Source organism: Arvicola amphibius, chromosome 11 (genome assembly GCF_903992535.2).
Source record: "Arvicola amphibius chromosome 11, mArvAmp1.2, whole genome shotgun sequence".
Classification (NCBI taxonomy): Eukaryota; Metazoa; Chordata; class Mammalia; order Rodentia; family Cricetidae; genus Arvicola; species Arvicola amphibius.
Genome location: NC_052057.2, coordinates 87,842,901 through 87,868,233, shown reverse-complemented (window position 1 = coordinate 87,868,233; position 25,333 = coordinate 87,842,901). Strand labels below are relative to the sequence as shown.

General features: G+C 40.9%; 2 protein-coding genes across 5 annotated transcripts in view; both read right to left on the bottom strand.

Annotated features, from left to right (window-relative positions):
• Window positions 1–3,895, bottom strand: part of Mdn1 (midasin AAA ATPase 1) — a 127,061-nt gene extending 123,166 nt beyond the window's left edge. For all 3 annotated transcript variants that reach the window (XM_038347377.1, XM_038347378.2, XM_038347379.2), the window contains exon 1: window positions 3,702–3,895. In XM_038347377.1, the coding sequence (XP_038203305.1) occupies window positions 3,702–3,803 (102 nt within the window). In that variant the 5' untranslated portion in view covers window positions 3,804–3,895. The remainder of the gene's footprint in view (window positions 1–3,701) is intronic.
• A 3,496-nt stretch (window positions 3,896–7,391) lies between these two features.
• Casp8ap2 (caspase 8 associated protein 2) overlaps window positions 7,392–25,333 on the bottom strand; it is a 37,470-nt gene continuing 19,528 nt past the window's right edge. For both annotated transcript variants that reach the window (XM_038347870.1, XM_038347873.1), the window contains exons 7-11: window positions 19,797–21,946; window positions 13,642–16,777; window positions 12,332–12,431; window positions 11,485–11,570; window positions 7,392–7,993 (exon numbers count right to left, since the gene is read on the bottom strand). In XM_038347870.1, the coding sequence (XP_038203798.1) occupies window positions 11,514–11,570; window positions 12,332–12,431; window positions 13,642–16,777; window positions 19,797–21,946 (5,443 nt within the window). In that variant the 3' untranslated portion in view covers window positions 7,392–7,993; window positions 11,485–11,513. The remainder of the gene's footprint in view (window positions 7,994–11,484; window positions 11,571–12,331; window positions 12,432–13,641; window positions 16,778–19,796; window positions 21,947–25,333) is intronic.

Genomic DNA, 25,333 nt, shown 5'->3' with positions numbered 1-25,333 from the left:
ATGCCAGAGGACAGAGAGGAAACAGGAGGTGCAAGATGGAAGAGAGATTAAAAAGCAGCAAGGCCAGACGTAGATTTACATAAATGGGTTAATTTAAGTTATAAGAGCTAGTGGGACAAGCCTAAGTTACAGGCCAAGCTTTCATAATAAGTAAGTCTCCATGTCTTTTGTGAGTTGGAACCCCCACAACAAATTTGTCTACAAGCTACAGTCCCCACAAAGGTACTTTCCACAGAGTCTACCTAAACACGGGAAAGTAAACAAGAGGACACAACTCTCCCTAGGCTCCCAGTGAAGGTGACTACAAAAAGCCCTCTTCAACTGAATAACTCAGAAGGCCTGGAAAGTTTTCAAGGGCGGCCCATGACTCAGTTACTTCTTTTCTTGGCATCCACATGCTCATAAGCAGGGCAACCCGATGGCCAGAAGGAAAACTGCCTTCAGGTGTGCCTTCTGGGGATGTATGTTCATTAGGTAGGTCTCAGCACTTGTGACCTCGAAAGCTCTAGATAAGACCTGATGTGCCCAGTAACCAGCTCTGTTTTGTAAATACACCAAACTGTAAAATAAAGGTTTTCAATTGTTTTTCTACATTAAAAGAAGCTAGGGCATGTATTTCTTAGTACATTTCTCTTTTCTTCCACCAAGTTTTAGCTTTCGCCACACTAACCACAGCAAAAGAGAAGACAAGCATTCTAAGATAAATGCAAGACAGGATAATACAGTGACAGAGAGCAGCAGGGGACTGGAGTCTGTCAACCTATGATAATACAGTAAACTGCCCAGAATGTGCCTTGCTCTGGATTCTACTGCAGCAACAAAAGAAATTAAACGAATAGTAAGAAGCAAATACAGAACCAAGTTTGGCATGTATGGACATGGGGATGGATAGACAGACAGACAGACAGACAGACACATAGACACCCCACACACTTTTAAAAATTAATAAAAAATACTAGGCAAAGCCAGGCAGTGGTGGCCCACATCTTTAATTCCAGCACTCAGGGATTAAAGGAGGTAGAAGCAGGTGGATCGTTTTTTGAGTTCAAGGCCAACCTGGTCTATAAAGAAGGTTCCAGGACAGCCTGAGGAGTTACAGAGAAACCCTTGCCCACCCCCCAAAAAAACAAACAACAAATATATAAGTAAATTAATGAATAAATGAATCTTCAGCTATGCTATGTCCCAGTATCTATGCTTGGTGTTAAATGTAAATACAGTGATCAAAATTGAGGAGGAATCACAGTGGGAATGAAAATAAAAATAGACACAGACCTTGACAAGAAGCCCACCATAGTGAAACACACCTGTATTCAGGGCTGGAGAAGAAGCCCATCATAGTGACACGCACCTCTAATCAGAGCTTGGAGAACAGAGGCAGAAGAATCAGGAATTGGCAAGTTGGAGGACAGCCTGGACTTGAAGATTTTTGAAACTTGTCTCAAAAGTAAATAATTTTTTTAAAAAGTAATACCAAAGCAAGGCAGGGTGTCATATACCTTTAGTCCCAGGACTAAGTAGGCAGTGGCAGTTGGATCTGTGAGTTCCAGACTAGGCTAGTCTATACAGTAAATTTTAGGTTAGCATGAGATGCTGTCTCAAAAACCAAACAAAACAGGTTCTAAGCACATGCAAAGAATGAGGGCGGGAGGTTAACTCAGTGGTACAGTGTGAGGCCCTGCATTCAATCCCCAGAATGACCCCACCAATCCACTAACAGTGGGCACCTAGCTCTTGGAATTAGGATACAGTCATCAGTTAAGATGGATTTAAAAAATAAAAAATCCTAAAAAAAAAAAAAAATCACTCTTCAATTCTCAAATTCCATTGTGAATCAGTATTTCTACATCTTTATTACTCTTTAAAGTGTTTTTGTTTCCAAACTAGGGGCACATATGGGGACACAGTGGCCTAAGCACTGAGGCTACCAAACATATAGGGAGATTCAGCCTCAAATTTAAAACAAAAAGAGCTAAAATCTAAATGTAACAAACCCTCAATAAAAATATTTAAGCTATTCTCCAAAACAGAAAGGAATAAACCTGAAAGATTCGCAAGTCAGGGAGACGACATGAGCAAGTTTCTCCCAAACTCCCTAAGTCCAGGAAACTTTCTAGTTTTTTGGTATTACCATATTATTTAAATATACATATTTACCTTGAGTGGTGAATTTATGTTAGTTTCCCTAAAATCTTAGACCCCCCAAAAAGAATACATTCTCAACCCAACTCCCAAAACCTAAACATGAATCCCCTTAAGCGCTAAGAGTTAACTCTAAGGTCTGCAGTATGCTGGGCAATGCTCTCCCAGGAAAGATCTCTAGACACAGAACCTACACTCCAAATACAAGACCCTGGCATAAGGTCAGCTCATCTAAACCAATTATCCCCCTTTTTTAATTAACCCACCAAAAATCTTTTTTCTCTAGACTGTCAACTCATGCTGAGTTGACCCACAGCAATTTTGGTATGGAAGCCACAGGTCAGGAATTCAGGCGACAGATGTCACTAAGTTTAGCTTTTCACATTCATTATCAGAAATGCCTTTTGATCCAGGCTGATAGGGCATGTCTGGAATCCCAGCCCTCTGTGGATCCCTGTGAGCTGGAGGCCAATCAATTTACACATCGAGTTCCAGGACACCCAGAGCTACACAACAGACACCTCATCTCAGAAGAAAATAAATAAAATGCCTTTCAACTGAGGGTATAACTTGGCAGCATAACATAGACTCAAGCCCCCAGAAAAAAAACTCTCGGAATTTTCTCAGGTGAATTCTATTCTGCTCCGAAATACTCAGGTTCTTTAGTCTAAGCCAGAGGTTCTCAATCTTCCTAATGCTGCGACCCTTACATACTTTAATACTCATGTTGTGGTGAGCCCCCAGCCATAAAATTATTTTCAATGCTATTTCATGATTGTAATTTTGCTATTGTTATGAATCGTGTAATGTAAAGATGGTCTTAGACGACTGCTGGGAAAGGCTGGCGACCACAAGAACCCTTGGACCTGCTATACGCTGTTACTTAACAACAGTGTTTACGTACCTAATGCATTTGCAACCGAATGAGTTTCACAAAATTAAAATCACACTTTTCTAGTCTCAAGCTTACAGACAGAGCCAGGTAGGGAAAAATAAAAGGAAATTAAAAGGCAATGTGAAAAGTTGCTAGTAAGGATGCTCAACTCTGACAGTAGTCAAGAAGGCAAGGCTCTTGAAAACCCAGGACCTATTTGGAAAAAAAAACATTTTCACCATCCAATTCCCAAAGTTAGGTGTCTGTTTTGAACTTCAGTTGTTTGTATGCTTACGAACCAGCTCTGAAATCGATGCAAACTCCCTTGATACTGAGACCAGATTTATCTGTCTCAGTGCTGCACTGAGACCTGCGCCCAGGGGAAATGCTACCCTATGCCCGTCAATGTGCCAAACAGAAGGGACAAAGTCAGAAAGAAAAACATGCTGCAAGCAAACGAGGGGTTGGGAAAGGGAGGGGCGGCGTAGGCAATGCACGTGTCTGGGGCACACAGACGCAGCCTTGCAGAAAAACCAACTTTCTTCCTTTCGGAAAGTGGACGCTCCCCACCACGGTCTGAGCGCCGGCCGGGCAGGGAACGGGAGCTAACCCCGAATAACAAAGGCCCTTACTGGAGACACCCGAGCTCCCCGGCCCGGGCCCGCCTCCCTTCGCCCGTGCTCACCGCCTTGGTCAGGAACCTGGTCAGCTCGCCGAGGCTCTTCTCGTTCTTGTCGGCGATTAGCCTCAGAGGTCCGGCCAGCAGCTCCACGGAGAGGTGCTCCATGGTCTCCCGGCCGCTCTGGGCCGAGGAGTCGCCGCAGAAAACGGACCAGCAAGGGAAGCCCCTAAAACATGCGAGCAGACGCACACGTGGTGAAGGACTCTGCCGACGTCATCAACCTGCGGCGGCTACTGCGGCGGCGCTACTTCTGCTACGCCCACCTCGGCGGAAATGCGTCACGGCGGGGGACGCTGCGAGTAGGAAGGGAGGCGGAAATGGCTTTTGAGGCTTGCAGGATAACTGTTGGACGAGGTTCTTCAGTGCACGACCCGAAAAAAAAAAAAAAAACAGATTTTCTCAACGGGATTCGATGTGAACGATAAGCAGATTCGCTGTCCAAGATTATCGCCCACGGAAAAGTGCCTTATTGTGAGAGAAGAACCCTTGATGCACTATTTTGTTTTGTTTTTCGAGGCAGGGTTTCCCTGTGTCCTGGAACTCGCTCTGTAGCTCAAACTGGCCTCGAAATCACAGAGATCCACCAGTCTCCTCCTCCGAAATACTGGAATGAAGGGAGGGCGCCACCGCCACCCAGTTGCATTCTTCTTACAAATACTGGAAATATCTGGGCCATGATGGCCTTTAATCCCACAACTCAGGAAACAGAGGCAGGCGGCTCTCTGAATTCGAGGCCACCTGGTCTACAGCGTGAGCTCCAGGACAGCCAAAGCTGGTACACAGAGAACTCCTGCCTCAGAAAACAAACAAACAAACAAACAAACAAAAAGGTCAGCGAGATGACTTCTTGAGTAAAAGCTCGTGACGATAAAACCTGATGACCTGAGTTTGATCCATGTGAATGTGGAAGAAGCAGTTCCAGAGTTGAATTATGACTTCCCTTTGTAGTCATGGCCTATGTGGGCTTCCACACACCATAATAATGATGATGATTCAGGAAGAAATAATGCAGACTACACAGAATTTAACTACTAATATGAAGGTCATGAGTAAACCAATGATGTCAAACAAAATGTCATCTAGAGAGAGCATTTACAGGAATACCAATACCAATATATAGGGTAGCTTACAACCATCTCTAAATCAATCTCCAGGGAATCCAATGCCCTCTTCTGGCTTCGCTGGCACGTACATACATGTGGTGTACAGCAGACACAGATACACAGACTTCTTGAGACAGAGTTTCTGTGTAGCCCTGACTGTCCTGGAACTCTCTCTAGACCAGGCCGGCATTGAGATCCACCTGCCTCTGTCTGAATGATTAAAGGCATGGACCACCAAGTGCCTGGCTCTCTATTTTAAGAAAGGGAGAACCTTTAGGATGGCTCAGAAGGTAAAAGGTGCTTTTCCCTAAATCTGGCAACCAAATTCAATCTCTTAAACCCACACAAAGAATTTAAATGTATGCAATTTTAATCTACCACTTCGAAAACTTTTAAGATATTTTCTTATTGTCTTTAATCACAAATGTCAGCATCTGTGTAGATGTATTCTATCTCTCATTTGGTAACATGTAAGTCTGTTTCTATTTAAACTTTTTTGTCTATTATTTCAATATCAGCCTGTCTATTTCTGTCCCCTATATTAGTTAATTATGCTTTTTTTTTCTTTTGGCTTCCTCATGGGAGTTTCTCAACCTGGATTTTCAACATACTCATGCTTTACATATTTTTACTTTTTAAAGATATATTTTGGGGCCTGGGAAATGGATCAATAGTTAACAGAGCACTTGTCTTTTAGAGGATCTACGTTCATTTCAGCACACAGGTATTGGATCCCTTGAGGACAGGCCTTCGCACCCCCACTTGATCTGTTTTGCACTCTTATGGTTGGTTGGTTGTTCCAGAAACAAGAGCAAAAACATGAACAAAACAACCTGTTGTTTTCAGCAATGTTTCTAAAGATGTTTACCGCTAAGGTGATGAGCTTCTTGCTGGCTCGGCCTCCCCTGCAGAGGGCTATATATACTGTGTGAGAAAGTGGAATAAAGGCTTGTCTGCAGAACCTGAAGTTGTGCTCTGTGTTAATCCTGACGTCCCTCGCTCAGAGAACTACAGTTGCCGTGCTGGCGCGTGATCACTTGAAGTACTCTTAGCCAAAGTCATGTCTGGAGGCACTCTTAATTTATTTTTTCCTTTTTGAGAAAGGTTCTCAGTATGTATCCCTAGCTGTTCTGAAACTTGATTTGTACACCAGACTGGGCTCAAATTTAGAGATTAACCTGCCTCTGCCTTCCAAATGCTATTAAAGTGTATCCATATGGACCTGCCTGAGTTTAGGTGAACATATACACAGAAGCCCATAGGGGCTAGAAAAGGGTCTGGGTCCCCTGAAGTTGAAATGATAGGTAGTCTTGACCAGTTATGTTGTTTTCCTTTTTTTTTTTTTTTGATAGAGTTTCTGTCTAACCTTGAGCTCACAGAGATTCGCCTGCCTCTGCCTCCTGAGTTCTGGAACTAAAGGTGTGCACCCAGCTCATGAGCAGTCAAGTAAGTGCTAGAACCCATACTGGGTCCTCTACAAGAGCAGTGTCCTGACTAGCTGTAAGTCAACTTGAAACCTGCCAGAGTATCTGACAGAAGGAAGGAATCTTACTGAGACCTTAATTCTATTATGATTGATTGGCTGACAGGAAGCCTGTAGGGCATTTTTTAAGTTAGTGATTCATACTGGAGGGCCCACCCTATTGTGGTCCAAGCCCAGAGCAGATTGAGCAAAACATGAGGAACAAGCCAATAAGTAAAAAAGCCTTCCTGGCTTCTACATCAACTCCTGCCTCCACTTTGAGTTCCTGCCCTAACTGCTTTAGATGATGAACTGTTCATGGAACTTAGTCCCCAATTTGCTCTGGTCATGGTGTTTGATCAGTGAATGGTAACCCCAAGACAAATAAGTGCATGCTTTTAACCCCTTACCTCTCCAGTCCCTTTTTTAGTGTTTCAAATGTAGCATTATCCTATTTATCATTCTTACCTCAAAGTCTCTCCTTTCAGTATTTAACTTCACTGAAATTCCAAAGGACTTCTTTAGTCTGGTTTGTTATTTTCTTTTGAACCAGTACCATCTCTTTGCAATCATTTTACTTTATGAATTCATTTACCTGGCTGGTGGGAGGGGATGACATGCACTGGAGAATGATCTGCAACCAGGCCTCTAGTTACGTTGGATATTCAGAGAAGGGGCCAAGCTCCCACACTACAAAAACAGTTTATTATTCAAGTTTCTCATCTATCAAGCAATCTCTTAAGCTAGGACTTCCCTTGTGGACATTTTAGCAGAAAGATCAATGTGAAAGGCACCACTTTGGAGTCTAGGGACTAGATTATAATCTACCACTTTCATGAGACTAGAAGGGGGCATCCAGGATGAATCAATCATTACACCAGTTTTCTCTAAACTGACACTTTTTGTGTTGCCTGAATTGTATTTGTGAGCACATCTGCAGGAGAGGCAGGGTTCACTATATCAATACATGATGCAAGAAAGCAGGTGATGGCGACAGAATCTAATGAACCCACACATAGAAAATGAGCCAGTTACACTCTCATCCCAAAACACTTCAAATAGTTTCCCATCTCCCTTGGAGTATTACTACTTCATGAATACCTAAACACAATAAAAGAAGCATTCTAGTAAAAATAAAACAGGACTTTACATGTTTTTATTATACATGACTGTTACTGAAAGCAAAGTTTATACAAAATGTTTCATACAGATTAAAAAAAACCCTTGGCTAGCAAAGCCATTTATATGGATACATATACAAAGACACATTCATAATATTTTACAACATAATAATTATACATATGTACATATATGCTATTTAAATTATTTCACAATTTTCCAAAATGAGAGACAATTATAAAAACAAAATTGAATAGAAAGGTGAAAGTCATTACATTTAAAATGCTACAAAAATTTTTTAAATCTAAAGAAGTTATTTCATCCAATATCAAAACTAAGGTTTCAGTATGTCATCCCTGTTGCTTTTATTCTTTCATTTTGATAACTTTTAATGATTAAAAATAAATATTTTGACCAGTAACAGGTAAGTGAATCAGACTGTTGATCTGAATACGTCAAGCACGACGACCAGGTAAGTAAAAAAATGTGGACGATCATCTAGTCATCAAAGCTGAGACAACTTCCACCTAGTTCCTCATTTAAAACACGAGGACTCATAGCTTCTGTGTAGAAGAAATATTAATGAAACGCCGTGAAATCCAGCAACTCATCTGTAATGGAAGAAAATACTGACATTATAATTGGGTTTTATCATTTTTAAAACTGGGTTTCTCTGTGTAGCCCTGGCTGTTCTGAAACTCACTCTGTACACCAAATATGCCTTGAACACAGAGATCTACCTGCCTCTGCCTCCGAGTGCTGGGATTAAAGGCGTGCACCATTATGCCTGAGGGGTTTCTGGTATGCCCATTTTCTTAAATCATTTATTATTTTAACTATATTTTATGTGCATTGGTGTGAAGGTGTCAGATCCCTGAGAACTGGAGTTACAGACAGTTGTGAGCTGCCATGTGGGTGCTGGGAATTGTACCTGGGTCCTCTGGAAGATCAGTCAGTGCTCTCAACTGCTGATCCATCTCCCCAGTCCTGTGATATGCCAATTTTCATAGTGTTACTTTAGATAATGTTGGTGTTAAAAAAAAAAAAACAAGTTTATACAGAAACAATTTGCTAATTACTAATATACTGATTTTTACTCCCAAGAATTTAATGAGCTTTAAGAGTTGGAGTGTGTGTGTGTGTGTGGGGGGGTGGTATCAGTTAAGATAGCTAAATGAAATGAAATGACCCACAACCCACAATATGTGCTATTATGCTAGTCGGGGGAGCAACTAAAAAAAATTATTTTTCCGTTTTGAGACCGGGTTCTGGCCTAGGTTGGCCTGGAGCTCACCACATAAACCAGGCTGGGCACAAAATTGAAGCAATCCTACTGTCTGAGTGCTGGGATAGCAGACATGCCTGACTGTTCTCTGAAGTCACTCATCCCACAAATTTATATTCTACACAGAGAACTGGAACCTTATTTTCTGTTGTGATCTGGCTGTCCTCACTACCCCTGACCAACAGCTAAACTTCCCTGTTTTCTGTAATCAACAAGGAGGTTTGTGTTCTTTCTGGCCAGTGTTTTTTCAGCAGAAGCATTCCCAGTACACGATGCCCTGATCTTGACCTCTGGCTGTTCAACATGCCCTAGGCCAGCTGCCTAAAGATATAAAAGGCTCTAGCTCAGGGCAAAATAAAGGTCTTCCTTTTCCTCAAGCAACTGCCTCTGTGTTTGAATTCCAGCACCTCCCCACACCAGTTTCTGTATCCAAGCCGTGCTGGTGAGGCAATTTTCAACAACTTTAACCTAAACAGGGGTTTTAAACTATTTTGGAGATAAGTCTCAGGTAGCACAGTTTGGCCTCAAACTTGTTTTATAGCTAAATCTATCCTTGAACTCCTAAACTTCCTATCTTACTTCCCTGAGTGTTGGAACTGCAGGCATGTGGAACCAGATGAGGTCTTGTTCTTCCTTTTTTTAATTTAAAGTTTTTAGTTAGGCTCTCATCAAGCAATTCTGGCTGGCCTGGAACTCAAAAGATCCTGAGTGCTGTCATTAAAAATATGTGTTACATGCCCAGGTTAATTTCTTAAAGATAGCAATGTCATTGCATGCTTTATACTACTGCTTAAAAGTTCTATAGCATAAGTTAGTTCTCCAAGCTGTCTATTATTATTGTCTTATAGTCTAAACTATACAAATAGAAATTTAATTTCATAATAAACTATTAAGTATCTTTTGAAAATCTCACTAGCAAATCAATTTTTTCAAAGAAAATGAATATTTGAATGTCAGACATACTAGGGACTAAAAACTGATTCAAACTCAAAAATAATAGGCTAGAAATAGATCGATAACTGAAAACTAATTAAGCCTTTCACATAAGATCTATAAACAAACATGGCTTCTTTCTTGTCTACATGTATTTACTTTTGTGCAGGAGGAGAAGGTGGGGCAAGTGTGCAATAGCACACATGTCAGGCTCAGAGGACAACTTTTAGGAGCCGGTTTTCTCCTTCTACCAAGTGGGGTCGTGGGAGCAAACTCTGGTCATCAATCTTGGCAGTAAGTGCCTTTACCTACCTACTCAACCACCTTAACAGCAGCCAATATGATAACCATTTAGATTTAACTCAAGCTTAATCCAATTTTGCATTTTTTTTTTTGGTTTTTCGAGACAGGGTTTCCCTGTAGTTTCTAGAGCCTGTCCTGGAGCTAGCTCTTGTAGACCAGGCTGGCCTCGAACTCAGAGATCCGCCTGCCTCTACCTCCCGAGTGCTGGGATTAAAGGCGTGCGCCACCACCGCCCGGCCGAATTTTTTTTTTTTTTTTGAGATGTTTGAGACAGCGCTACACGGTAGCTCAAGCTGGCACTGAACTTACTATGTAGCTCAGGGTAGACTCAAACTTCAGCCTCCTGCCTTGGCTTCCCAAGTGCTACAATCTCAAAGATGTACCACCTTATTTAGCATTAAAATTTGATGTTTGCAATCAATTAATTTTGGTAACAAGCAAACTGAAAAATACAATGACACTAACACTGGGTGGCTTACAACCACCTCTAACTCCAAGTCCAGGGGATTAGGACACTTCTGGCCTCCAAGGACACTGGCACTCAGGTACAAACACACAAGCATATACAAAATTAAAGATAAAACGAATCTAAAAAGAAAAAAGCAAAAAATATGTGAGGCTTGAGGGCTGAAGAGATGGTTCAGTTGTTAACAGTATTTGCTAAGTCACGTGTGGTGGTGACCACCTTTAATCCCAGCTCTCCAGAGGCATAGCCAGGAGAATCACTGTGAGAATCAGGCCAGCTTGGTCTACATAATGAATTATAGGACAGCCAGGGTTACAGAGAGAGACCCTGTCTTAAAAAGAACAAAATTCGGCTGCTCTTTTAGAAGATGCAGAATGGATTCCTAGAACTCACATGGTAGCTCACAACTCCAGTTCCAGAGGATCTAACACCCTCTTCTGGCCTCCTCAGGCACCAGGCACATGTAATACACATATATACATGCAGGCAAAATATCCAAATACATTTGAAAAGAGAAAAAAAGTGAGGCCACGTATGGTGGCACAAATCTTTAATCCCCAACTCAGGAAGCAGAGGCAGGCAGATTTCTGCATTCGAGGCCAGGCTGATTTGCACAACTAGACCAAAGGTAAATGGCCCTACATAGTGAGACCCTCTGAGAGAGAGAATGAGAGAGAGAGAGAGAGAGAGAGAGAGAGAGAGAGAGAGAGAGACAGAGACAGAGACAGAGAGACAGAGAGAGACAGAGACAGAGACAGAGAGCAGATTATATAATGCATTCAATGGTTGTGAAAAATTGCTGTTTCTTATTCTTCTATAGGAAAATGTTTTGGGCTGGGGTATAGCTTAGTGGTAGATAAGCACAAGGCACTGAGCTTGATCCCCAGCACTACTGATAATTCATTAATTAAAACACATTTTATTAATGGATTTCAGCAATTAATGACTTCTCTGCAAACACTAAGCTGAAGAGCCAGCCATACTGATCTGGCCTTCACTGGTGATCACTACAAGAGCCCTGCAGGTAAGGAGACTTTGTAATCATTTCTACACCCCCTCTGAGACCTCCAGTGACTAAGGTTGTGACATGCACAGGGACAGGACCCAGCACTTACAGCATTAGCTTCCTGTGATGGACCTACTACTACCTGCGTTTTGACTTCTCAAAGAGCTTCTTCAGCTGCTGGAACCTCTCTGAAACCTGAAAAATTAAAAACTATTAGAAATATACTCATTTTGAAAAGCTTTGATGAATACGTTCATAAAACATACAAACAGTACACAATTATCATAAATAATAGAGATAAGATAATGTTTAGAAAAATAAAACATCTTCAGAGATGGGGACATATTTTAGTTGACAGAGAATGCTGCCTAGAATTCAATCCCCAGCACTACATAGATGAGGCATGGTGGTGTATGCTTGTAATCCCAGGAATCTTGAGGTAGAGGACAAAAGATCTAAAATTCAAGATCATCCTTGGCTCCACAGTAAATTCAAGACAAGTTTGGGCTACTTAAGTCTCCCAGTCAGAGTCAGGGTCAATCAGTCAGTCTGTCTGTTTTTCTGTCTTTCTGTCTGTCTCTCTCTCTATGTGACACCTTTTGCTTTAATTCTCAATACTAAATCTTATTTAATAAAGAAACATTACTACCTAGTTCCTTGGAAAAAAAATAGATGGAAGGGGGAATCCAGATCATTTTAAATCATTTCTTATACAATCACAAAACTTAACAGTACTACAGGAAGCAATATTTTTAAGCAAGTTAGCCAAATAAATATCTTTGTGTTTTAAATTAAATTAGGGGCTGAGAATAGAGATCAATGGTAGAGTCCTTGCCCGGCATGCATGTGGTTGGATTTAATCCCCAGCACAAAACTAAGTAAAAAAATTAATAAATCTAAGTAAGTCAGGCAACAACATCTTTGATAATAATAAAATGTAAAATCTGAATAATTACCTGATTTGGATTTTTATTCAGCTTCACAGCTAAATATGTGAATGTTTTCAGGGATGGCATTCTTTTCTGACACTCTAGTAAAATTTCTCGGTCATCATTTCTGAGGAGGAAAGGTTGTTATTTAGCTTTATATGTTTATAGAGAAAGGCAATAAATCCCACTGTCTTCATAGTGTTCAACAGAAACACCATTTTCAGTAAGATCTATAATAAAAGACATATATGCCAAAACAAGTAATGCTATCAATGATACATAAATACACATTATTTTACTCTTTGAGCTCTTATCTCCCAAATTTTCTATAACAAAGGTACCAAATAATTTGCAATTTGCCCCTCCTCCTTGTCCTTTAGACCTGGTCAAGAAACAAACTAGGTCTTGGTGACTGACAGAGAATATTTGCCTCAGTCATGCTTCCACCCAACTTATTTCTCTATCCAAAAAACAAATTTCAAAAATTTAAATTATATATTAAAACTACAAAAACTTATTTAGTTGAGATGTTACCAAAAAGAAAAAAAAATCTAATTTTTTTTTTTTCTTGAGACTGGGTCTTCTCTACGTAGCTCTAGCTAGCCTGGAATTCTATATGGAGACCAGACTCTCCACCTGAGGGCTAGAATTAAAGATGTGGTATGGCACACCAAAGAAAACATACCGAACTCTTTAAAAGGTCACATAAAACTCCAAGTACGTTCTGTTTACGAAACAGCTTAGAAACGTCAATTATGTACCTCTACTTTTTCTTTCACGACTTTCACGTCTGTCAAAACCAAAACAAATCACATCCCAACCAAAAGAAATAAAGCCCACAATATGTAGCTCCATTAAGAGGGGCCATTCACACCTCTGGATAAAAGCTATTATTTAGATCGTTTTACACCACAGCTACATTGCAATCCAAAATACATTGTCAACTAACTTTGGCCATTTTTCTTTTTTAAATTGTGTGTGTGTGTGTGTGCTAGAGAGAGAGAGAGAGAGAGAGAGAGAGAGAGAGAGAGAGAGAGAGTCTGTGAGTGTTTGCATACAAGTTCAGATGTTCGCAGAGGCAGAGACATTGGTACACCTGGAACTGGAGTTGTGAGACACCTGATGTGGGTTCTAGGAACCGAAGTCAAGTCCTATGAGAGACCAAGTGTTCTTAAGCACTGAGCCAGGCCTCCAGCCCCACGCTGGCCACTTCTAAAGTAATCAATTCATCGTGTTCCTTATTTAGGATGCAACAGAATTCTCAGGAAATGACAGATTATAGACTGACAACTTCTCAAAAATTCCTAATGATTTAAAACATTTCAGAAAAATATTACCTTGTCCATGAAACTATAATTTCTCCCTTCTTTTTGATAACATTCTTTGCAGAAAGGCTTGTTGGAAAAATAGCAAGTGCTGTTGCTGAAGCCTTCGCCCCTGGGCTGGCCTCTGATGACAAGGATGTGGTGTCATCTCCTGCAGGCTCCCTCTTCTTGCTGGCTTGCTTCTTGTGAGCATCACCATTTCCATCAGAATTCTGAGGAAGTCTCTTGGTCTTTTCATTACTGGTTAAGTCTGTTTCCTTTCTTTGTTTTTTCTGAGATGAATGATTTAGCCCAGGACTGTTTTTTCTCTTCTTGTGAACATTACCCAGAGTCCCAGGCAACTCTACACAATCCAGGTTTAATGGTGGCTCTGATTTTAAAGCAGGTCTCTTTGTTTCACATGAGCCAGGAGACTCTGGGGTCAAATCAATGCAAGTTTCTTCAACAAAGCGTTCTACAGGATTGCTTGCCCTTCCCATCTTTGCTTCTTTGTGGTTATCCTCATCTATACAGATCACCTGGCATTCCAAGTCTTCACTAGCTGACACAGGTTCATTACCTTCATTTTTTCCTTCATTTGAAGTATCATGTGTCAAATCAATAAAAGCATCTATAGTATCAGGCTGTAAAGAAGCACCAATTATCTGTGAATCTTGATCTAAGTTGGTTCCAGAACATTCCAAGTGGTCAATATTTAAAACTGTTACTTCCATAAGTTCCCCCAAGTTTTTAGTCTCAGTGGCTGGATCTTTTGTTAGGTCTATGTGTATATTAGGAAGATGATCACCAACAGAGCGTGGGATTTTTTCCACTGAAGGCAATCCTTGAAGGTTCTCAGAAACTTTTGGTTCCCATACTTGATGCAACTTGAAACAATCATCAACCACTTGATCACAATGCTCTACCTTACTTGAGGCATCTTTAAGAAATTCATATATATCTGGAACCTGTGTTTGTACAATAGAGTTTGGCTCTTCATGAGTTGGTTTGCTATTATCAACATTCCCGTCAGAATTTTCCAAGTCCTCAACAGACTTAAGAACTGTATTCTGAAGTGGAGTGGGCTCTTTCTCTGGTGCCGCATCAGCGTCTTTTTCAGTTCTAGGCAAGGATGTCAATGACTCCTCGGCTACCATGCCATGTTTAAGGCTAGGGGAGGTAGATGGTGCTGCTCGCCGTATTTTCACAATGAAATGATCATTGGACTTTTCCATTATGACAGCATGCATAGGCAAATTAGGGTGGTACTGAAAGCCTGGAGCCACAGACCGGCTTGTCCATGATGAACAGCTTGACTTACTGCTTGAGTTATCAGACTCCAGAGCGAGATGAATGTCCTGTTCAGATGCATCCTCTTCCTCAAGCAAAGCATCTTCACTAAAATGTGCACTAAGAACTTCTTCAGGGGTTGAAGTTGACGAAACTTCAGGCTTTAAGAAGCTCAAATGGCCATCTGACTTCAGAGGTGACGGTACTGTTAAAGAGACTGCAAGATCTTCTAAGAGTATGGAAGAAATGCAGGGTTTATTCTTTTCTGAGCTGTATACATTATCTTTGCCTAAAGGAAGGTTAGAAGATACCTCGAACATACAATTTTCATCAAGTACATCAGGATGAACTGGCAGTGAAAGTCCTGAAGGGAGAGATGGGCCCTTTTCAGATGACAATAAAGACCAATTATCATCGCTGACCACTTTTGGGCATGGAGACGTCCCCTCTGAAACAAGCTCTCCTGTTGTACAAGCTGGTGCAGAGTCACACTTGAGACTCTCTAGCAGCTGTTTCTCTGGAGTCTTTAATTCCCACTCTGTCTTTTCAGTGCCATTAACACTGGTGTCCAACAGATCAGAACCTTGTAGCAAACTTTTAAATATTTCGCCCATCTGTGCATCACTCACTAAGTTAAAAGTAAGGCTGGATGCCTGCTGCTCAGTAAGGATCTCAAAGCTCCGCTCTGGCTTAGCACCTGCATGCTGTAACACATGGTTTTCTTCGATGGTATTTCCTTCATTCTTTCCTGGCTTGGGGGTGCTTGGGCAGTTCACTTCCAGAAACTGTTCTTTACATTCAGAGTTCTTTGTATTACCTGGACAAGTGCTAACAGTTCTTTTGACATCATGCTTTACTGTGCTACTACTGGTGTTGCTTTGGTCTTGATGTTTTTCTTCAAACTTTTCACATCCCAGTGAGGATTTAAAATTCATAGTATTTTCTGATTTTTGCACTTTTTCTCTCTGTGTTTCCTTGGTGTTGTTCACATTCCCCTTCTGACAACTTGAATGTTGGGTTCTCTCTTTATATTTTTTTCCAAGTTTTCCTTCACTATTGTCACTTCCAAAGTTTACAGAATCACAAAACTTTATTAAGATTTTTTTAAGCTTTTCAAACAAATAATCAAGTTGTTCATCTACAAATTTCCACAATTTTCTTTTCATATCTGGTTGCTGCTGTTCAAATAAGCGGTCAACTATGCCATTCTTCTTTACTTGCTTAAGGTTAGATTCTATAACTTCACAAAGATTCTTCTGTAAAGTGCTTACTGACTTACAGATATTAGACAAGTCAAGGTATTTAATTAGTGATGTGAAACTCAAAATGGCTGATTCAATAATTCTATGAAACTGTCTCAATGAAAATTTCATCTTGAATTTCATGTAACTTTTCCTTACATGTTTTCCTAGCATCCGTAACATGTGCATAACCTCCCATAAAGAAGAGGGTGCAAGAATAAGTGGGAGGATTTTTTCCAAGCTGGAGACGCTCACTGCTTTACTTTTCCTGTCGGTGCCCGGGGACCTGGACTCATTTGGTCTCTTACTAGATGTGATACTGTCCTGAGGGAGTTTTACAACAGTCCGCTTGTGGTCCTTATGCACATGAGCAGTGCTCCTCCTGTTTCCTGGGCTGCTCTTACCCGTCGGCACCTCAGCAGAAGCTCTAGGTCCTGCACTTGTTTCCACGTGTTTCTGAGCTACTGGCTTTTCATCATCACTTCTAATTTCCCCGTCTTCTAATTCATCTAAAGACAAATTCTTGCAAGAGCCTGCTTCTGAACATTTGTCAAATTTGGGAACTGGTTTTTTATTTTCTTTATTTAGTTCAGACTGATTCTTGAAGGTAGAATGAGTTGAATTGGATGGAATCTCCTCTGTGGAGAAGAATATATTAAAATCACATGACCACTGAGTCTTAAGTCATTAGACATTTGCATCTTAAATACTACAAAGTATTATTTTAATAACCTTTCCCCATTAAAGGCAAAATGTTAATGCTTAATAAACATTTCCACTGGCCTTTCTTTTTTGTTTTTTGAAACAGGATTTCTTTGTGAAACAGTCCTGGCTGTCCTAGAACTCACTCTGTAGACCAGGCTGGCCTCAAACTCACAGAGATCCATCTGCCTCTGCTTCCTGAGTGCTGGGATTAAAGTTGTGCACCATCACCACCTTGACTCAGCCTTTATTTCTTGTCTTATAAAGAACTCAAAAGGTGATGGGGTTGTGACTTGGTGGTAGAGCATTTGCTAGCATGCACTGAAGTCCTGGATTTGATTCCCAGCACTGGGAAAAATAAAAGTCCCAGAAGGTCAGTTAACTGACAAGTCTATCATCTGGGTAATTTTAATTTCATTTTACCAGTATCACTTCCTCTATGCTATTTGACGACGGCTTCTGAACAACAAAAGTATAGCTGAAATCTAGTCAAAGCTCTGGGCCAAATATTCAACTACAAAATAACAGAATTATGTATGTATGTATGTATGTACATATGTATGTATGTACGTATGTACGTATGTATTTATGCGTGAAGTAAAGAAACAATTTGTCCAATTACTCCCCTTTTTAATAAAAACAGTAAAACTGAGCATGGCAGTATACACCTACAATTATAATAGCCAGGAAGATCACCAGTTCAGGGCCAGCCTTGGCTACACAGAAAAAACTTGCCAAAAAACAAAAAACAAAACAAAACAAAACAAAAAAACCAAAAAACAACATGCGGTATAGAACTTGGTGAATAAAGTGCTTACCACTCAAAAGTGAGGACTGGATTTTGGCTCCCAGCACCACATCAAAACTTTATAGGTGTGGTAGCACACCTGCAATCCCAGTGCCTGGGAGGCAGAGACAGAGATCTCCGGCAATTCACTTAGCTAGACTAGCCAAATTTGTGAGCTCTGGGTTCAAGGAGATACAGTAAAAGTAGAGAGTGATTGAGAAAGACGTCCCACATCAACCTCTGGTGTCTACACTAGTGTATACAAACATGAACATGTACACACTTGGACACTACCCACATACACATACACAATAAAACCTTTAAGCATTGCAGAGATGGGATAGAGCTCAGCAGGAGGGCATGTCTAGCACGAGAGGCCCTGGACTCAATTCCCAGCAGCAGAGGTGGAAAGAATTAAGAATTGTCTAAATTATGGGGCTGGAGAAATGGCTCAGTGGTTAAGAGCGCCGGCTGCTCTTCCACTGAGGACATGAGTCTTTCTGAGGACCTGAGTTCAATTCCCAGCAACCACATGGTGGTTCACAAACATCTATAATGAGATGGAATGGCCTCTTCTGTCATACGAATAGAGCTGTCATATACATACATAAATATTTTTTTAAAAAGGAATTGTCTAAATTCTACCTGGAAAACTGAGTCATCCATCAAGCTATTTGTAATTGATACCCACTGGCAAAAGGAAAATCTTAATGAATTGAAACTGATTATCAACCATACTCCAGGGCAGGGACCATGCCCAGGAAGAGGTGGTTTGGTTTCTTTTGTGTGGAGGGACTTTTTGGTTCATTTGCTTTGTGAATTTTTTATTTTGTTTTGTTTTTCAAGACAGGATTTCTCTGTAGGTTTGGGGCCTGTCCTAGAACTCACTCTGTAGGCCAGACTGGCCTTGAACTCACAGAGATGAACCTGTCTCTGCCTCCCGAGTGCTGGGATTAAAGATGTGCACCACCACCACCACCACCTGGCTATGATTTTTTTTTCAATTTATTGGTTTTATTTTATTATTTTTGATTTTTTTTTTTGCAATTTTGTGGGTTTTTTTTTCTCTTTTGAAAGAAAAAACATAAAGTCGGGTGGGTAAAGTGAGAAAGATCTGAGGACTTGGGGCAGGGGAAACAGGATCAAAATATTTTGCATAAAAAAATGAAGTTGTTGCCGAGGCGGTGGTGGTGCACGCCTTTAATCCCAGCACTCTGGAGGCAGGGGCCAGGTGGATCTCCATGAGTTCAAGGCCAGCCTGGTCTACAAGAGCTAGTTCCAGGTCAGGCACCAAAAACTAGAGAGAAACCCTGTCTCAAAAATCAAAAAAAAAGTTGTTAAATATACATTAAAGGTTCAGTGTACACTTCTATTTTTAATTTACTTAGGCTGTCATCTTTCTAGTCCCTCATATTTAATTTGGCTCCTTTTCCTTTTTTAACTTTACTTATTTTTCAGTATGACTGTATGTGTAAGTTCAGTCCTTCAGAAGGCACAAGGTGTTAGATCCCCTGGGACTAGAGTAACAGATGCATGTGAGCCACTATATGGGGGTTGGGACTTGAACCCGGGTCCTCTGGAAGAATAGCCATTGTTTTTAACTGCTGAGCCATTTCTCTTGCCCTTTAATTAATATCTGAATAATGTTATTATTGTTTTTTTGTTGTTCTTATCAGAAAAGATGGCTCAGGAGCTGGAGAGGTGGCTCGGTGGTTAAGGTAACTTAATGTTCTTAAAGACGACCAGGATATATTTCTTAGCACCTGTGTGGCAATTCATGGCTGCCTCTAACTTCAGTTCCAGGAGATCCAGTGCCCTCTTCTGGCCCCCACAGGCACCAAGCACACACTTGGGGCACATACACACATGCAGGCATTTATACATACACAGAAATTTAAAAATTAAGGGAGACTAAGATAAAGGTGCTTGCCACAAAAGCTTAGTTCAATCCCTAGATAGACCCCATGTAAAGGTACATTGGAGTACCAACTCCGTGACTGTCCTCTGATCTCCACATTTCTTGGTACACACAAACCTCTTACACATACACACAATCACACAATATAAATGAATAGTTTTGTAAATTCCCAAAGGACCTATTTTGTTTATACAGTTTACACTGTGACACAAGGACAACTTACAGACGATTATGTAATATAAACTATTACCTTTACGACTGTTATCATACTGTGGAATCACACAAGGGCTCTCCATGCTAAGAACTTTAGCTACAGGTCTCACTGGACTATTCAAAGGGCTGATGGCTTCTGGAATAGGTCTCAGATGATTAAAGTCAATGCTTAAAACTGAGTTATCATCATCTTGATACACTGAGTTTGATTCTCCAGTTTCTATTTTGTGGTCAATAAACTCAGTCTTCTGTGGTGAAGGTACAAAAGTCTCTTTAGGTAAACAAGGATCCAAAGGACAAGATTTATTCTCAACGATAGGTACTTCGTCAAGAGAAGATTCAAGTTTAGGATTACTGTCTCCCAAACAGTCTACTAGTGAAATGCCACGTTCTTCAGCCAAAGGTTGCCGAAGGCTCTTACTGGCTACAGCTGCTTTTATACCTTCCGAAACATCACAAGAATTCAAGTCATTATGTCCCATGGTGTCCAATTCTCGGCCTAAATCTTCAGAAGCATGTCCTGGTAATGCATCCATTACCACAGAAGCTGCAGCTTCCACTTCCATTGACGGAAGCAAGGGTTTTGTTTGTTCTATTTCTGCAGGTGCTGGGAAGGAAACTTCCGTGCCACACACAAGCATTTCACGAGGCACAGTATCCTCAACAGATTGAGCCAACAATCTTTTTTCCTCCTTCGTGTTGTTTTCTGCAGTGTCGATCCCAAATTGAGATGTCGCCGGAAGAGCATCCTTTGGCTCTAACTCCACCTTGCTTTCCTCTGGACTAAGTGCACTGACAGCGGGAAGACACACCACTGTTTCAGTCTTCTCTGAGGACTGGGAGTCACACAGAGCACTGGGTTTGGGAACACCAGGTACTTGATGCTGGTTATCTTGACAAACAGGATGCTTTTTAGCAGGAGAAAGAGTTAAGTTCAATTTTTCCATGAAGCTTAACTTTAAGTCTTTGCTTTTTACATCATTTGGTCCATTCTCAACTTTCCCTGTACATTCTTTATTGCCTGTTCCTTTAGAAACCTCATCATTAGAACCCTCACCTTTACCAGTTTTTGGCTCAGTTTGTCTCTTTACATCAGAAGTGCTTTTCTTAGTTTCTTTATTAGTCCTTTGTGAATATTCTGTAGGTGACTTTTTGTCACTTTTCACATGTCTACTTTCTTCTTTGTTTTCTCGTTCTCTTTTCCTTCTGTCCTCAGTCCTATGTCTTTCTGCTTTGAAAGGTGTATTTTCCCACTGGTGTGGAACACTGATTTCCTTGGAGTGAGTGTACTTGCTATTTCTGTTGCTCGAAAGAGAAGATGAACATCTTCTATCTTGAAAGCCATGACTGCTCACCCCTCTGTCTCTTTTACAATCTTCCCTTCCCCTCCTCTCTTCTGGATGATATTTACTGAAGCCATATTTCATGTCATTCTTGGAATGAGGAGGCAACGCCCGCTCCCCTCTTCCACGGTGCCCCTGGTCCTCTCCTACTGGTTTAAACTTCACATCACCTTTTCTTTCTGCTTTGTCCTGAAACTGAAGCTCTTTTCTGTGCGTACTTTGTAATCTTTCATTTTGTCTCTCTAGATTTTTGTCATTTTGAGATTCCACTCGAGAGTGTGGTCTTTCTCTAGAAGGCTCTTTTTCCCAAGAAGAGGTACTGCGTTCACTTTTATATCCCAAACCAGTGCTACTTTTACTCTCTGAACTTTTGCTCTCAGACTTTGCTTCATTGCTTCCACGTTTCTCAGGGTTTCCTTGTAGTCTGGAATTAGTCTCTTTGTCCCTTCGTTCACCATCACTACAGCTGTTATTCAAGTCTTTCTCTTTCTGTGGCCGGTCAGTTCCTCTGCTACAATGGCTATGTCTAATGCCATTCTTTCCTCTTCGATTATCCTCATTTGAGTTACCTTCACCACCCTGGTAATGAGAACGTGACCAGACATTGTTAGTACAATGTTTCTCAATACCAGTAGGCAAGTGTAAAGGATTCTGTGCTTCAGAATGTGATTTTCCTTCCTCCTCCAGGTTTGACAGTGAAGTGTTAGGATGTGCATCTTTATGAACATCAGTTTTAACTCTGTGATCAGTCTTTGAACAATCATCCAAATGGGGAGATCTGGATCTTGAATCCTTTGTTCTTGAAGTTTTATGGTTATTTCGAAAATGTGGGAACTCAGACAATCTATTAAGAAACAGGAATTAGCAAAAAAACAAAGTTAACTGATATTTAACAGTATTCTAGACTTTACTCACATATGACATACTTTTCAAGTTTATATGCCGGCAAAACCAGTATGAGCAAAACACTTGGGCCCGGGGTGTAGATCTGTGGTAAAGCACTTGCATGCAAGAAAACACTGGATTAAAAACAATACAAGGAACTCTCTCACTTGCTTTTGCTTCATGTCCTAGCACCTGCCAGTTCTCTTTGGACTCAGCAGATACCAAACTCCCAAGTCAGCATAGCACACTTTGTTTACGACAAGTACGCTTACTTTCTTCTCTTCAACAACCTCACTGAATAAAGAGAAAAGTCTTACTAGACACACATCATCAAACTCGACAGAATTCCCAATCCTACTTTGCTGTTTTATATAAAACTCCGTAATAAGGCAAATCACTGTGGCAGATGATGTACAGAACTGTGGTTCTTTCCTTAGAGGGGGACAAAAGGCCCATTGTTATGGCTTATATTGGTGTTTTCTTTTTTCTTTTTTTTTTTTTTTATGTATACAACATTCCTTCCCTGTATGCTTGCATGCCAGAAGAGAGCACCAGATCTCATTACAGATGGCTGTGAGCCACCATGTGGTTGCTGGGAATTGAACTCAGGACCTCTGGAAGAGCAGTCAGTGCTCTTAACCTCTGAGCCATCTCTCCAGCCCTATTGGTGTTTTCTTAATGATAGAATATATGAGCCAGCATGACAGCTCAGAGAGTGGAAGAGCTTGCCTTGGGCACTGGTGACCTGGGACAATAGCCACAATTACTAGAAGATACCTCTAAGACAACTGGGGAAACATGACAATAAGCAGTAACTGGTGTGGGAGCTCTTTCTGTCTATGTGTTATTGGATAATGAATAAAGAAACTGCTTTGGCCTATACCAAGGCAGAACTTAGGAACAGAAAACTAAACTGAAAGCTGGGAGAACGGAGGCAGTCGGGAGAAGCCATGTAGCCCCACCAGAGACAAGATGCCGGAACTTTACTGGGTAAGCCACAGCCTCATGGCAATACGCAGAAAAATGGAGACGGGTTATGAAAGATATGAGTTAGCCAGAAATACGCTTAAGCTACTGGTCAAACAGCATTGCAAATAATATGGTTTATGTGTGATTATTTTGGGTCTGAGCTGCGGGGGGGGAGGGGGGGAGAGGGACTGGACGGGACGGACAAGCAGCCTCCTACAACAAGTAACCATAAAAGAAAAATACTTTATAACTAAATTTTGCTAATAGATCTGTTTCTCAAAGACACAACTAAAAGAGCAAAAGGGAAGTCACAGAACTGGAGACTTTTCCGATACAACACATGCTGTGTATGTGTAATGTACCACACACTTATCAAACTACAAACTCCTGAAAGACAGCGCCCAGTCACAGCTTCTGGCACAGACTATAGAGAACTACTAGTTTTGTTGTTGTTGTTGTTTGTTTTTTGAAACAGTGTTTCTCTATGTAGCCTTGAAGCCTGTCCTGGAACTCACTCTGTAAACCAGACTGGCCTCAAACTCAACAGAGAGCTGCTTGCCTCTGCTGGGATTAAAGATGTGCACCACCACCATCTGGCTCCAAAAAAGTTTTAATCATATTTACTTGTTTTTGTGTGTTTGTTTGTTCTTGAGTGCCTGAGTGTGTGTTGTGTGCGTGCACACGCACGTTAAAGGTCAGAGGACAACATGTGGAAGTTGGTTCTTTGCACCAGGAGGATTTCAAGGAACCAGCATACATAAGACAGACAAAACGCCCATACACATAAAATTAAAAAACAAACAGCAACAACAAAAACAAGATTATTATGCCAAAACTAGAGGATGAAGGGACAAGTCATTCCACACAGGGAAAAAAAAAAAAAAAAAAAAGGACACACACCAATGCAGAGCTTGGGATGCCTGAAGGAACTGACGGAACACCACAGCCATGGCACTCACGCAGAGGTAAACACAGGCAGGCCCGAGAAGCAGTTGGGCCTATACTGTGAGGGCCTTAGGGGCAAGTTAAGATATTTAACCTTTTATCCCAAGAACATTCCAAAGCCACTGATATTACTGCTGGTTTGCATGGGAGTAGGTAGGCTACAGCATCTGAATAAAAGAGAAAGAAACACACTGCCAGATCACAGGGACATAAGCATCAAGTGGTGGCTTTGAGAACTGGCTGACTGTCAAACATCACAGGCAGAGTGATGCAGTGTTCTACTTCTCAATCCTGGTGTTGACAGCAACTTCTCACAAGGACTCTAACACCGGTAGTTAAATGCCAACCATTTCCTACAAGTTTGATGTACACTAACTGAATGAATAGCACTGTTTTCTACTAAGCTAGAAAACGGAAAAGGCTTTGTGACAAACTTTTTGAATAAATTTTAAAGGCCCTTTAAAGACTCATGTGAATATAAAGTACAAACTAAATTAACCTAGCATGTTTGATATTGTTCTTTTTTTTAAGTATTTTCCTTTAAACTTTTTTATTTTAAATACTTTAACTTTATTTCATGTGCTTTGTGTGAGGGTGTCATATCCCCTGGAACTGGAGCTACAGACAGCTATGAGCTACCATGTGAATGGATGCTGGGAGTTGAACCCAGGTCCTCTGGAAAAGCAGCCCGCTCTCCCAACCACCGAGCCATCTCTCCAGCCTATGAGATTGTCCTTATGAAAAAACCGAAAGAGAAAAAAACGCAAGAGGTAGACTGAAAAGACAGCTCACTGGCTAAGAACACATTACTGCTCTATTTGAGGACCAGAGTTCAAATCTCAGTACCAAGACTGGGCGGCACACAAATGTCTGAAACCGCAGCTCCAAGGGGATCTGATGTCCCCTTCTAGCATCCTTGAGCACCAGCAAGCACACCAATAAAATAAATTTAAGACAGAAAAAGGGGGCAAAGGCTTGATCGTTGAGAGACTCAAAGAACAGCCAAAACATAAAAATGAACCCAGGAAAATAATTAACAACCATCACATTACTAATGTAATTAACTTTAGGGAGAGACTGCTTCAAAGCAGGAGGGTAATGGAGTTAAATAGCACATGTGAAGAAAAGTTAAAGTCAGAAACTGTTTGCTGGATTTAGTGCAAGTAACTGATGATCAAAATGACAACTGCTTTGGTAACCAGTGAAGAAAAAATAGGATTGGGTTCAATAAGTACAAAGGGGCTGACGAGAGAGCTCAGTGGGTAATGGCACTTGCTAACATGAATTTAATGTATGCCTCAGGGGGATGAGACAGAGAGATGTACAATAAATTCAAAGCCAGCCTTAATTATGTGGTAATACCCTACGCTTAAAAACAAAACAAATACAACAGAAAGGGAAGAAATGGCAGCACCAAGTTAAGCAATTCTTT